We start from the raw sequence: 14,092 nt of genomic DNA, 5'->3' as shown, positions 1-14,092 counted from the left end.
TGTTGATATTTTAAGTAGGATGGTTAGAGGAAGTCATTTGAGCAGTGTCCTGAAGGAAGTCATTGAAAGAACCGTGCTGATGTATAGGGGAGGGTATTCAGGGAGAGGAATAGCCGTCTCAAAGGTTCTGAGGTTGCAGCACACTTTGTTCTTTAAGAAAGAACAAGGACAGAAAGGGTGTAGCAAAGTGAGAAAGAGTAGTAAAATTCATGAGCTCAGGGTGGTGGAATGTGTGTAGATGATGTAGGACCTAATAGGCAACCATAAAACACATTGGTTTTTATTCTGAGTGAAATGGGAAGCTCTTGGTGGATTTTGAGAAGTAGAGTAATAAGATGTGACTTACTTTATCATATATTCCAGGTTCTTACTGTTAATCATAGTAGTTAATATTAACTCATTAATTTGGGGTATAGAAAGTTCCTAATATGAAGTTAGGAGTCTTGGCTCTTTTAGGATTCAGTAAAAATCCTAAATTACTTTCTGAAAGTGTTAATGTTAACTAGTCATCGGAGGCTTTGGTAATTTGCTTAAATCATCCTTTATTTTATTAGCGTAAACTCTATTTCGCAGCATCTACTATGATTTCAGAGTTAGCCTTTGCCTTGGAGTCTTGAAGCTCACCACTCTAATTCAGTCTAAGACAGAATCTCAGAGCATTTGTTTAACGTGTATTTATGCCCACTTTTATTTCTTTAAGCATCCTAAATTAAACATTTCAGATGGTTTTGAATTATCAAAGGTCTTTTTGAAAAGCAAAGTTCATGAGAAACTAGTTTTACACACACGTACGCACATACACACACGCACGCACGCACGCACACACCAAAATTAGGTCTGAAGTGCCACTAAATTAACAAAGTTACTCTGTATTTTCTAGGACTTGGGGAAAGTCATGTAGCTCTGTTTTCTCTGGATGACCTATTTTTAATTTTTCTAAGGTGAAAAATTATTCTAATTTTTTTTATTCTGTTATTGAGCTGGTTGTAGGCATCTTTTTAAAGTACTCATAGGTCAAGACCTCTCTGGACTTCCCACTTCCATAAAAGACACTGCCAGAAGAATGTTCTCTCCCTACGTACAAAAGGAAAAGTAATGTCACTTTCCTCTTTTCTTTCTCCAGCAATTACTTTATGCAGAGTCCAATTTTATTTTATCTGGGTTATCTAAACTCTTGTTTTATGTGAAAAATTTAGTGACTAATATCTATATTAGGACTTTTACTTCTTTGATCATTTATCCTTTGTTAGGTTAGCAGATCCATAACGTAACTATATGTAAGCTGTGGCTTTTTTACTGAGACCTCAGAATACTGTGTGAATTTTGCATTTCAGTCTAGAGGATTTAGGTGGAGTAGGTATAATCTGTCCTCATTATTCACTGATTCTGTATTTGCAAATTTATCTACTCAATAAAATTTATTTGTAACCCCAAAGTCAATACTTGTGGCACTTCCACAGTCATTTGTGGATATGTGCATGTACAGAGTGGCAGAAATTTAAGCAACCTGACATAGCTGTTTTCAGTTGGTGAAAACAAGGTGATGCTCTGCTTTCTTGTTTCAGGTCTCACATTGTAAATAAGTGTCATTTTCATGGTCTATAGTGAAACATTTCCCCCATTTTGGTACTTTTTATTCGTGATTGTGCTGTTTAAAATGGCCCTCAAACATAGTACTAAAGCGCTGTCTAATGTTTGTAAGCGCAAGAAGGTTACAGAAACTAGTGTATGTTAGATATGCTTCATTCAGGCGTGAATGATAATGCTGTTGACTGTGAGTTCAGTGTTAATGAATCCATAATCTATATTAAATAAGGTGTCTTTAAACAGAAGCACACATAAAAAAAGGTAATGTATTGATCAGTTGGTGAAAATGTTGTGACCAAAGGCTTGCAAAACCTGTATTTTCCCTAGGAGCAGTAGTTCAGTATTGGCTTCAGTGGTTGCAACTTTATAGAGCACAATTAACTGTAAATAACATGAATCAACTGCATTTAATTAGGGGTAGTGATCTATGGAGACTTTAGGTATTGGAAATGTTTTATAATTCTCTTTCTCTGAAGCCAGTGTTTCAGGTATGTTTAAATACATGCATGCAGAGCTGTGATGTTAAATCTAATTTTACTGTAGGTTCTGGTAAACAAAGATTAAATACCATTGGTTAACTTGAAGGAAACATTTTAAAACGTTACCCACCAGAAAATTAATATTTATTTGAAACCTAGTGAGTGCTCAGTAAATATTTTTTATACAGTGATAATCTTTGAGCACTGTAGTGATAATTCATTTTGGAAAAGAAGACAGTTTCAGTGTTAGAGAATAATATTCTTTCAGTATTTTATCATGTAGTTACCTTAGACTAAGGTACATGAAAGAATGAATGCTCAGTTGGGTATCAAATTCTTGTCCCTGCTTTGCTTGAAAGCCAGCAATCTTGAGAAGTTTACTGAATCTCTTTGAGCCTTGATTGCCTTGCCCTTTAAGTGAGGAATATTTTCAATTTAAACATTCTGTGTATTTTCTTTATTAGTATTACTCCTGACCTTGAATCGTTTATATTCTCATCATGTCCAATTGCCAAGAAAATCATGCAATTTGATGTCAGTATATTAGCCGTCAGATTTTATTTTACTGAACTCAAGTTTAGTCTCATTGGTTATTGGTAAAAACACATATTTGATAAATCGTGGCATCTTGTACTCCTACTGGTAAGAAAAAATAAAAGACCATCCTTGAATTTTATATCAAATTGTAGGATATAGGAGTCAGTTAGTTCATGTTTGTGATACAATGTTCTAAGTCATGCAGGAAGTTTTTTCTTAAAAAGATTAAAATTGACAGTACTTCATTTATTAACTATTCCTAGTTGGTGGTTTTACATTTTAAATCAATGTGTGCTTAATTTTTTTAAATGCACGTGTTGATGTTAGTTCAAACACGTACATGTAGATGCCAGTAAAGTATACAATTTAAGAATGAACATTACTAAAAGATGCTATAGCAGATAAAATTTGGTAAAAAAAAAAAAAAAGTAAATATGCTTGATGTATGAAATTTGAGCATGGTAAAAAGAAATAAATTTAAAGTATCTGTGTTACCTGTGTCTAGAATACAGTTTATTTTGAAATATTGTCTTCTAGCCTTTATATAGTTTAAACATCATATTGTGATCATTATAATTTCCTGCATTTTTTGTAACATAATATAATATAAACATCTATGTTTTTACAGACTTTTTAATGAGCATCATGTTTATGGGCTGCACTCATGCCATGAGTTTCTTTATCTTGAACATTTGGGTTTTGATTTTTATTTATGTTTATTTTTATCTTTATTTTTTGTTTTTATGGATAAACTGCAGTGAATGTCTTCTGTATAATTTTTTTTTGTTTTAGGATTACTTCCTTAGTATAGATTGCCAGAAGTGGAGTTACTGGGTCAGAGGGTATGAACTTACATACTTTTTTTAAAATAAGTTTTGTTGTTGTTGTTGTTTGGGTCTTTTTTTTTTTTTGCTGTCTAGTCAATTTATATTTATTGTAAAAAATGAAAATCATAATGATTATACTTGTTACATTAGAAAACTGGGTCTGAAGTCAAGGTTCTATAAGCATAGAAGTTTGGGAAATTTTCAGAGTAAAACGAACCTTTTAACATGATTTACCTCAGCATTTCCTAAACTTAACCAATCACTGAATAGTTTTTTTGTGATACATTTCTTAACATTTTGTGGAAATTTTATACAAGATATAGTTTATGAACTACATACTTAAAATTTTATGTTTTTTTCTGGAGCTAGTTAATCATGAAATGCTTATCTAAATATTTTAAATTGTTTTATAGGTTAAATTGTATGTTATTGGTCAAAGGAACTAAAACTATAAATTTTATTGCTGAGCATTATTAAAAGGAGATTAAAACAAAGTTATTCCTATATGATATATGTGTGTATTTCTTTATAAAGTCTTTTTAAAGTTAAATACTCTATATTAATTTCTAGAGAACATCTTAATGCCTTGGTAGCATTACATACTTTTCACAGTTTTTGATGATATTTAAAATGTAGACATATAACATGAAAGTAAAGATAATATAGATTGTACAAATGTTGTTTTTCCCTCGTTTTTCTCTGCAGAATGTGAAAACCTTTGCATCTTCTGATAGTCTAGCCAAGGTCCAAGAAGTAGCAAGCTGGCTTTTGGAAATGAATCAGGAACTGCTCTCTGTGGGCAGCAAAAGACGACGAACTGGAGGCTCTCTGAGAGGTAACCCTTCCTCAAGCCAGGTAGATGAGGAACAGATGAATCGAGTGGTAGAGGAGGAACAGCAGCAGCAACAACTAAGACAGCAAGAGGAGGAGCACACTGCAAGGAATGGTGAAGTTGTTGGAGTTGAACCTAGACCAGGAGACCAAAATGATTCCCAGCAAGGACAACTGGAAGAAAACAATAATCGTTTTATTTCAGTAGATGAGGACTCCTCGGGAAACCATGAAGAGCAAGAGGAAGATGAAGAACATGCTGGTGAACAAGATGAAGAGGATGAAGAGGAGGAGGAAATGGACCAGGAGAGTGATGATTTTGATCAGTCTGATGACAGTAGCAGAGAAGATGAACATACTCATAGTAACAGTGTCACAAACTCCAGTAGTATGGTGGACCTACCCATTCACCAACTCTCCTCCCCATTCTATACAAAGACATCAAAAGTGAGTATATTCAATCTTCTGTTAACCTGAGAAACTTTGCATACCTATTTTAATTGTAACGAAACTTTCCTCACAGTCTTTATATTTATTAAAAATTAATCTTAAGGTATATAATGATAAAAACTTTCTATTGTACAGAAGGTATTTCAAAGTATTACAAATAGAAATACTGATAATGGGACAATTTTATTATAAATGGAGGGAAGGTAGTTGATTTTGTTACCAACAAAAATCATTCACATCAAATTTTCTTCTAAATCTTGTCCACAGGGCAGGAATTAGTATGTTGTGTGGCGTGTAGAGGATTGGGGTGAAATATGATTTGTGTAAATTAAATAATGAAGATTTTTTTTTTTAAGTTGAGGTTTCACTCTGTCATCCAGGCTGGAGTGCAGTGACTTTATCATGGCTTACTTACCACAGCTTCAACCTCCTGGACTCAGGTGATCCTTCTGCCTCAACCTCCCGAGTAGCTAGGACTATAGGCATGTGCCACCACACTGGGCTAATTTTTTAAAAATTTTTTTGTGGAGACAAGGTCTCGCTATGTTGCCCAGATTGGTCTCAAACTCCTCGGCTCAAGCAATCCTGCTTTGGCCTCCCAAAGTGCTGGGATTACAGATAATGAGTCACTGCACCCAGCTGAAGTAACTTTTAATTTACAAACTATAGTCAATGGTGTGGGTTTTGTATTCAGAAGTGTTGCTCCAAGGCATGTTATTGGAAGTTGCTTCAGATTAGTTCTGGTTCTTCATTTATCACTTGAAAATTGGCTAGAAATCATGACTATCCATGTAGAGCAGATTTATAACTTAAACTGTATGATATTTTAACTTGACTAATAGCTTACTTGTTTTACAGACATTAAAATAATGTCTGAGGTAGTTCATCCATCCTCCTACTCGTATTTGCTTATTTTTAAAAATTTTACAGTGAATCATTGTTTTAGCTGATAAGCAATATACAAACAGGTTTAACATCATCTCCTTTTAACCTAACTTGACCAAGAAGTAAATATCTTTCTTACACACTTGTATTAATATTTGAATTGCTAAGTCATTTTTACTTCAGCTTCTAAAACTTAAACTCTTTCTAAAATGTGTTCATCTTTCATTTCCTTAGCTTATCTGCAGGTCAGATTTTATTTAGCTTGTGTGATCTAAGAAGGAAATGGCATCCCAGTAGTGCTTTTCACCCATTACCATCCCTGTGTCAAGATGCTGAAGCAGTAGCAGTAGCCTTGGATCTCAGCCTAATAGCTATACCACTAACAACCACAGTCCTGCTTTGTTAGAAAAGCTCAGATCTTTTATAATGCCCTTCCCTCAACTTCTGTACACCAGCCATGATCTTGCTCCCTCGAGTTTACTGTATCAAAAGAGGGAGTTTATATGTCACCTCTTTTTTCTGAGGGTTCAGTTAGAGGAATAGGGGTTTAATAATTAAGGTCCAATTACAATATCTTTTTTAGGAAAGAGATGCAATGAAAACCAAGCCTTGTGAACAGTGCAAAGCTGTTGCTGATTTCTACTTCCCTTTAAATTAAAAAACAAAAAAGCTAGCTAGACAAAACATATCTTTTTCCAAAAGGAATAGTCATCGTAATATTTTGTAGGAAAACTTACAATACACAGGTTTGATAGATGCTTTATCTTTTCTCTATCTTGAAGATGAAATTGTTAACAGAACCTTTAGGTATATACCTTTCTAAAAACAGTATTCTGAGTTTAAGTTAGTTTTTCCTAGCGATTCTTAATCATGAATAACAACTGTATATATCATACAGCAGGAGTGTACTGGGTTCTAACAACATCAGGGATAGATGTATGTATGAATTTATGTGTATATGCATAGGGATAGATGTGTATATGGATTTATGTATATGTGTGTATAGTTTTGGTATATTGTTTATCAAGAGGTTATTTATCTTCATAAGTATGGCATGAAGAATATAAAGCTGTTTGATTGCCAAGGCAGTGATGCCCTTCAACAACGTAGAATTTTAGCCTGAAATTGACATAAATATTTTTTCCTTTGTCTTTTTCTGAAACTTCTTCAGGATTTCTAGAGTACTTTATTTTTCAACAGCATTTTTTAAAAGTCAGCTTGTACTGTGTTACTTAAAAAGAAAATGTCAGTCACCCATTCGTATAAATCTTATTTAACATGGTAAATATGGAGAAGCTCTCATTAGTTCAAGTACTATATTTTCGAAGTACTTAAAATTCTTGCTCATTATAAACAAGACATTTACCCTAAACAGTGTATTTTCATTCAAGGCTTCTTAAACTTTGACTTTTAAGAAGAGTATAGGTATAAGAATCTAAAATCCCATTTTTAAATGTTAATATAGAATTAGTCTTCTACAAATTTTACTCAGGATACATTTCAAATTTTATTTTTTGTTGGTCTGCTAAACAAACCTGTGGACAGTTAGACTTATTTATTTGTCAGTCCTGAATACACTGAATAAACAAATATTATATTAATGAGAAACAGTGTTTGGTTCTTCCTTGCATCGGTTTATGTTTTTAAAGCATTTTGAAAACAGTCAAAACTCTGAGGACAATTTTTCCCCTCAATCACTGAAAGTGTGTTTTTTGGGGGGGAGCCTATAGCAAACAGTCTATGTTATAAATTCCATACTGTCCTAATGTTTAACGTCAGGATAGAGGTAGTCAAGAATATTTATGTTTATTAAGTATATACTGCTTACAAGGTCCTATGACAAATTGGTATACAGAAGTTACAGAAAGACCAAATAATTCACTCCTCAGCACACAATAAGTAATGAGATTTTAATCCTGATTTGCCTAATTTCAAAAAAACCTTTCTTTCCATGTGCTATGCTGCCCCCTATGGTAGAATTTGGCAAACATCACTAAACAAGATTTTCAACAAAGGTTCTAGACTGTGGAATGTGGAATGTGATGGGGTTCTAATACGGTGTCCCATTTGAAATCAGCAGAGTTGCCCTATAGAGAGTACAGGGTATTAAATAGGGTATGAGGGGGCGGGGAGGGACTATGTGCTGACTATTCCTCTAAATTTGGCTAGTTCCCATGCACATTCTAGAGTTGGTTTGCTTCTCCAGATATGAATGTCTGTCTTTTCAGTTTTAACTTCCCCTTCGTTGTTCTTATCATATTTTTAAAAATCTTATTATTTGAAGAGATGCCCAGCTTATATTGATGACTCTTTGACATACTTTATGCAGAGTAGCAACTCATTTTCTACTAACATGAAAAGCATATGAGATTACCATTAGGCCAGGCCTTGCAGCTTCCTGATCTTTTTATGAAGAGAAGCATGTTTGAGCGCTAATTTCTTATGCTTCCATATCTAAGTTCCGTTCTTTTGTAGAGTTCGAGAGACAGATGGCCTTCTCAGAAAGTTTCTGACCTAGTCTACTTGCAAGACAAAAAGCTTAAGTTCAAATTTTGTTAGGTATAGACATGTCCAGAGAGCAAAAAAATACTATTTCAAGCAGTTGTCTTGGTTAATATCCACTAGTAAACATGACCTAATGAATGGTCATGTCTCCTCCTTTTGTGAAGGAGGAGAAACTGGAAACATTGACTCAAGCCTAGTGTAACCTAATTTTAAACATGTAGGGAAGATGGTGGAAACAGGGAAGGAGTACAATGGGCAACATTGGTTTTGTTCTAACATAGTAGAGTGATTTATTTCTGATTATGTGACCATAAATATGCAATGTCATCAAACCTGACACCTTGTCTGTAAAATAAGACTGCAATGCCTGCTTCTCGGAGTTTTGTAAGGATTTAGTGCAATATGTAAAACAAGTAGTATAGTGCCTGGAACACTCAGGTAGTTGACACATATATGGACTTCACTTTGTCTCCTGTCCCTCACTCTGAATCCCACAAAATACACCTTATTCCCAACAGCATTTAAAATAAATTAAAAATATTTATTTTTTTTGACCCTTGGCATCCAGTCTTCATATTACCCTCTGTTGGAAAGAGATAAAAGTAGAAAAGAAAATACTTTTTTAAAAAGTACACCAGGAGTATTGGGAGAATACTATAATAAGCTGTGCCCATCTTCAATAAAAATTAAAATATGACATAAATCTCCATGTAGTTGCTACTTGTAGATTTTCCTAGTTGATAGGTATGCACCATTTTCTTTTATTAGAATTTATGTCAGTTTCTCTAAGCTTCTAATCTGTAACTAAAGCTTTTGTATATCTAAATGCTTTGTGAATCTTCTGTATGGATGCCAAAATGAGTTTTAGCTCATGGTTAATTTCTGATTAATCCTTGGTAGTATAATTTTTTAAATGTGCACTAACATTATTTTAAACTATTATTATCTCTGTTGGCCGGGCATGGTGGCTTACATCTGTAATCCCAGCACTTTGGGAGGCTGAGACAGAAAGATCACTTAAATCCAGGAGTTTGAGACCAGCCTGGGCAAAATAGTGAGATTTTGTTCCTAAAAAAAAAAATAAAAAATCAGAAAATTAGCCAGACATGGTGGTGTACCTGTGTAGTCCCAGCTACTGGTGAGGCTGAGGCGAATGGATCACTTAAGCCCAGAAGGTCAAGCATACAGTGAGCCATGATCGTGCCACTGTATGCACTCCAGCCTGAGCAACAGAATGAGTGTCTGTCTCTTTCTCTGTCTCTCTCTCTCTCATGTGCTCACACGCACACATACATACTCACCCCCCCAAAGAACCTATAATAACTTTAAATGTTGGTCACGTTTACATCTATATCTAATTCTCTGCAAGTAGGATGATGATGATGATGATGATGATGATAACGATGGTTATTTTTGAGTTGGAGTCTCACTCTGTTGCCCAAGCTGGAGTGCAGTGGCACTCCCATGGCCACCATAGCCTCGACCTGCTGGGCTCAGGTGATCCTTCCACCTCAGTCTTCCAAGTAGCTGAACTACAGGTACACGCCACCATACCTGGGTACTTTTTTTATTTATTGTAGAAATGAGGTCTCGCCAAGTTGCCCAGGCTTGTCTTGAACCCCTGGGCTCAGTCAGTCCTCTTGCCTCAGCCTCCAAAAGTGCTGAGATTACAGGTGTGAGCCACGCACCCAGCAATTGTTAATTATTTTTAGGAGATGGGATCTCACTCTGCTGTTCAGGCTGGCCTTGAGACCCTGTGCTCAAACAGACCTGCGTAGTTGGCACTATAGGCATAGGCCACCATGCCTAACTCAAAGACTATTTTATTTATGGGTTTTCATTGTGGACTGAAAAATAGTCTTCTCATGGAACGGAGAATTTAAGTCTTTTTTTTGTGTGTGTGTAGTTTTCCATTGGTTTGTGCTTTATACCGATGATAAACTTCTGGAGTGTTCACAGATACCACAAATAGTGTTTCCACATCACTATCCTGGTTGTTGTTCTTTGATGCTCTTAAAATGTTACATCCTGCCTGCAGTCATCATAGTGCTACTGATGAGGTCCACAATAAGACCCACAGTGTGTCTTATTGTGGACCTCATCAGTGCAATCAAACAGCATTGATATTGATGATATGAATAGTAATGATAATAAACCATTTATTGAACACCTTTTACTATGTGTTAGGACATTGTGCTTTAAATATTCCTTATGTATGAGTGTGTATGTATATATGTGTGCACATGTGCATACATATATGTTCCCATTTAATCTTAACAGTCCTATGATATTATTTCTAATTTTTAATCCCATACCAGAGATAAGAAACAATTGAAGAGAGGTTAAATAATTCTTCAGTGATTATTCAGCTGTTAAGTGGTGGAGTCAGGATTGGAACTCAGATCTTATTCTGGTTTTGGGTTGTACTTTGGTAAACTTTGAAAATTCAGTGAAACAATATTAGTAATTTTGGGATGGGTAGGCTGTGGAATAACCCATGACACTACCATCCTGACATCTATTTTCATGCCCCCTAAAATTGCCTTAGCTAAATTTCTGCTACTGTGGTATATTTATTATGACTTACATCACATGTACTAAAGTTGTTTTTCTGCCTCCCTCTTATTCAAACTCTTTGATTTCTTACTTTATTGTCTAATAATATTTATCATGTATCAGGTGCTTCAGCAACCTAATTATTAATTTTAAAAACTAGCAAATAAATTTTAATGTATTACTTGTCAGTCCTTGACCATGTGCATACATATTTTATGTAACTAGTGTGAGTGTGTATACTATCTTGCTTTTCTGCTTTTTTCAGTTACCGTGATAATAACAGTCTCCTCCTCCTTCTCTGTCATCCTCCTCCTCCTCCTCATTATTGTTGTAATCTATTTAAACAGTTGACTTGTTTAGCCTCTCAAAAAGAATTTTCGTTAACTTTACTGAGATCATGGCCCATTAACTTGACTTCTTTCCACTTTACTTTCTTTTACCTTGTATTTCAGATGTATATGTTTCTCTTTCTATCCCTTCAGTCTGATGGGAAGAAATACTCTTCTCTTTTACAAGGAAACCCTTTCCTTGAATGATTGGTCCTTAAGGCCTGTAAAAATGTTTTTTGGAGACCTTCCTGCATTAGCCATCTTGTATATACACTTTAAATTAATAAACTACTTTTTAAAGCAATGTAGATTCACAACAAAATGGAAAGATAAGTAAGGAAAGTTCCCTTATACCCCATGTTTCCACATGTATAGTCCTCCCCCACTATCAGTATCTCTTATCAGAGTGGTGCATTTGTTAAAATTGATGAACCTACATCGGCATATCATTATCCCTCAGAATCCATAGTTTCCGTTAGGTTTCACTCTTGGTGTTGTGGATTCTGTGGGTTTGGACAAATGGATAATGACATGTATCTCTCAATATTGTGTCATACAGAATAGTTTCACTTCCCTAAAAATCTTCTGTGTTGTGCCGCTCATCCCTCTCTCCTCAAAACCCCTCAAAACCACTGAACATTTTAGTCTGTATGGTTTTCCTTTTTCCAGAATGTCATATAGTTGGAATCATACAGTATATAGCTTTTCAGATTGACACTTAGTAATATGCATTTAAGTTTGTTTCATGACTTGGTAGCTCATTCGTTCTAGTGCTGATTAATATCCCATCGTTTGGATGTACCACAGTTTAGCCACTTACTTACTGAAGGACGTTGTTTCCACATGTTGGCAATTATGAATAAAACTGCTGTGAACATCTGTATGTAGGTTTTTGTGTGGACTAGTTTTCATTTCCTTTTGTGTCAATGTCAAGGAGTGTGATTGTTGGTTTGTATGGTTTGTTTAATTTTGTTAGAAACTTCCAAAGGTCTTCTGTTTGTATCATTTTGGATTCTCACCAACAAGTAAGACTCCCTGTTGCTCCACATCCTCAGTAGTATTTGGAGTTGTCAGTTTTCTGGATTTTGGCCATTCTGTCACGTGTGTGTGATGTCTCATTGCAACTCCCGAACGACATATGATGTTGAATGAACATCTTTTCATATATTTACTTGCCAACTGTATATCTTCTTTGGTGAGGTGTCTGTTCATATCTTTGACTCGTTTTTTGTTGGATTGTTCATCTTATTATTGAGTTTTAAGTGTTTTTTTGTATATTTTGGATAATAGTCGTTTATCTGATAGGTGTTTTGCAAATATTTTCTTTCTGTCTGTGACTTATTATTCTCTTGACAGAGTCTTTTAGAAAGCAGAAGTTTTAAATTTTCATGAAGTCCAGCTCATCAGTTAGGATTTTCATTAATTATGCTTTTAGTATTGTGTTGTATCTAAGAAGTCATTTCCATACCCAAAGTCACTTAGGTTTTCTCTTATATTTGATCTTTTAGGAGTTTTATAGTTTTGCATTTTACATGTAGGTCTATGATCCTTTCTCCTTTTTTTTTTAAAAAAAAAATTGAGACAGGGTCTAGTTTTCGTGCCCAGGCTGGAGTTCAGTGGTGTGTTATCATAACTTACTGCAGTCTTGAACACCTGGGCTCAAGCGGTCCTTTGCCTTAGCCTCCCAAGTAGGTAGGACTATAGACACATGCCCACGATGCCTGGCTAAAATATATATATATTTTTTTAAGAGACAGAGTGTTGTTAGTTTGCTTAGGCTGGTCTCAAACTTCTGGACTCAAGCAATTCTCCCACCTCAGCCTCCCAAAGTGCTGGGATTACAGGTGTGAGCCACTGTAGTTGGCCCTATGTTCTATTTTGACTTAATTTTTGTGAAAGGAGTAAGGTCTATGTTTAGAATCTTTTCTGGGGGGCATGTGGCTGTTGAGTTCTTCCAGTACTATATTATTTGTGGAGAAGACTATCTTTTCTTCATTGTTTTGTCTTTGCTTCTTGGTCAGTGATCGATTTACTATATTCTTATGTCTCTATTCTATTCCATTGATCTACTTTTCTGTTCTTTTACCAGTGCCACAGGCTTGATTACTGTAGTTTTATAGTAAGTCTTTGGAAGTGTCAGTCTTCCAACTTTTGTTCTTCTCCTTCAATATTGGTTGGCTATTCTGGATCTCTTACCTCTCCGTATAAGCTTAAGAATCAGTTTGTCAATATCCACAAAATATTTTGCTGGGATTTTGGTTAGTATTGCTTTGAAACTGTTGACCAAATTGGGAAGAACTGACATCTTGATAGTGTTGAGTCTTCCTGTATAAGAACATGTAATGTATCTTTATTCATTTAGTTCTTTGATAATTTTAATTAGAATTTTAATAGTTTTCCTCATATAGCTCTTGTACATATTTTGTTTGATTCATACCTAAATATTTCATTTTTGGAGTGCTAATATAAATGATATTGTGTTTCTCATTTCAAATTTTTTCTTTTTTTGGCTAGGATATAGAAAAAGTCACCTTGAGTATTTACCTTGTATTCTGCATAATCGATTTGTATATATTAAGATTATTGACAGCCGGGCTCGATGGCTCAGCCTGTAATCCCACACCTTTTGGAGGCTGAGGTGAGTGGATTGCCTGAGCCCACGGGTTCGAGACCCGCCTGGGCAGTGAGACCTCATCTCTACAATAAATAAAAAAATCAGCCAGGCGTGGTAGCGCATGCCTGTAATTCCGGCTACTCGGAAGGCTGAGGCGGAAGGATCACCGGAGCCCAGCAGGTCGAGGCTGCGGTGGCTGGGAGCAGCCACTGCACTCCAGTCTGGGTGACAGAGTGAGACTCCGACTCAAAAAAAAAAAAAAGATTATTGACAGATAATATTCTCTTCTAAGATTCTGCTGCTAAAACTTAGCACTTTGCATACAGAAATGCTTAAAATTTGAAATTTCAGAAAACAAAATCTTTATTATATATTTTTAGTAACGTGATATGATTTAATCCTGTTTCACTTAATGTGAACTCTTACAGGTTTTTGAACCTATGTATAAGACTTTAAATATTTCCCTATTAGATAGTCTGTTATTTGTTATTG

The 14,092-nt window shown here is 35.1% G+C and overlaps 1 protein-coding gene across 2 annotated transcripts in view; it reads left to right on the top strand.

Annotated features, from left to right (window-relative positions):
- The first annotated feature begins 480 nt into the window (after positions 1 to 480).
- Positions 481 to 14,092, top strand: part of FBXW7 (F-box and WD repeat domain containing 7) — a 90,341-nt gene continuing 76,729 nt past the window's right edge. The window contains exons 1-3 of one of the 2 annotated variants that reach the window (XM_021713439.1): positions 481 to 491; positions 3,396 to 3,445; positions 4,136 to 4,708. In XM_021713439.1, coding sequence (XP_021569114.1) covers positions 4,205 to 4,708 — 504 coding nt within the window. In that variant the 5' untranslated portion in view covers positions 481 to 491; positions 3,396 to 3,445; positions 4,136 to 4,204. The remainder of the gene's footprint in view (positions 492 to 3,395; positions 3,446 to 4,135; positions 4,709 to 14,092) is intronic. The other variant, XM_021713438.1, reaches the window with a different exon arrangement.

This window comes from Carlito syrichta, unplaced genomic scaffold (assembly GCF_000164805.1).
Source record: "Carlito syrichta isolate Samal-C Ts95f unplaced genomic scaffold, Tarsius_syrichta-2.0.1 Scaffold304553, whole genome shotgun sequence".
NCBI classification, from domain to species: domain Eukaryota; kingdom Metazoa; phylum Chordata; class Mammalia; order Primates; family Tarsiidae; genus Carlito; species Carlito syrichta.
The sequence above is the reverse complement of the archived record's forward strand: the minus strand, read 5'-3'. Positions and strand labels throughout refer to the sequence as shown.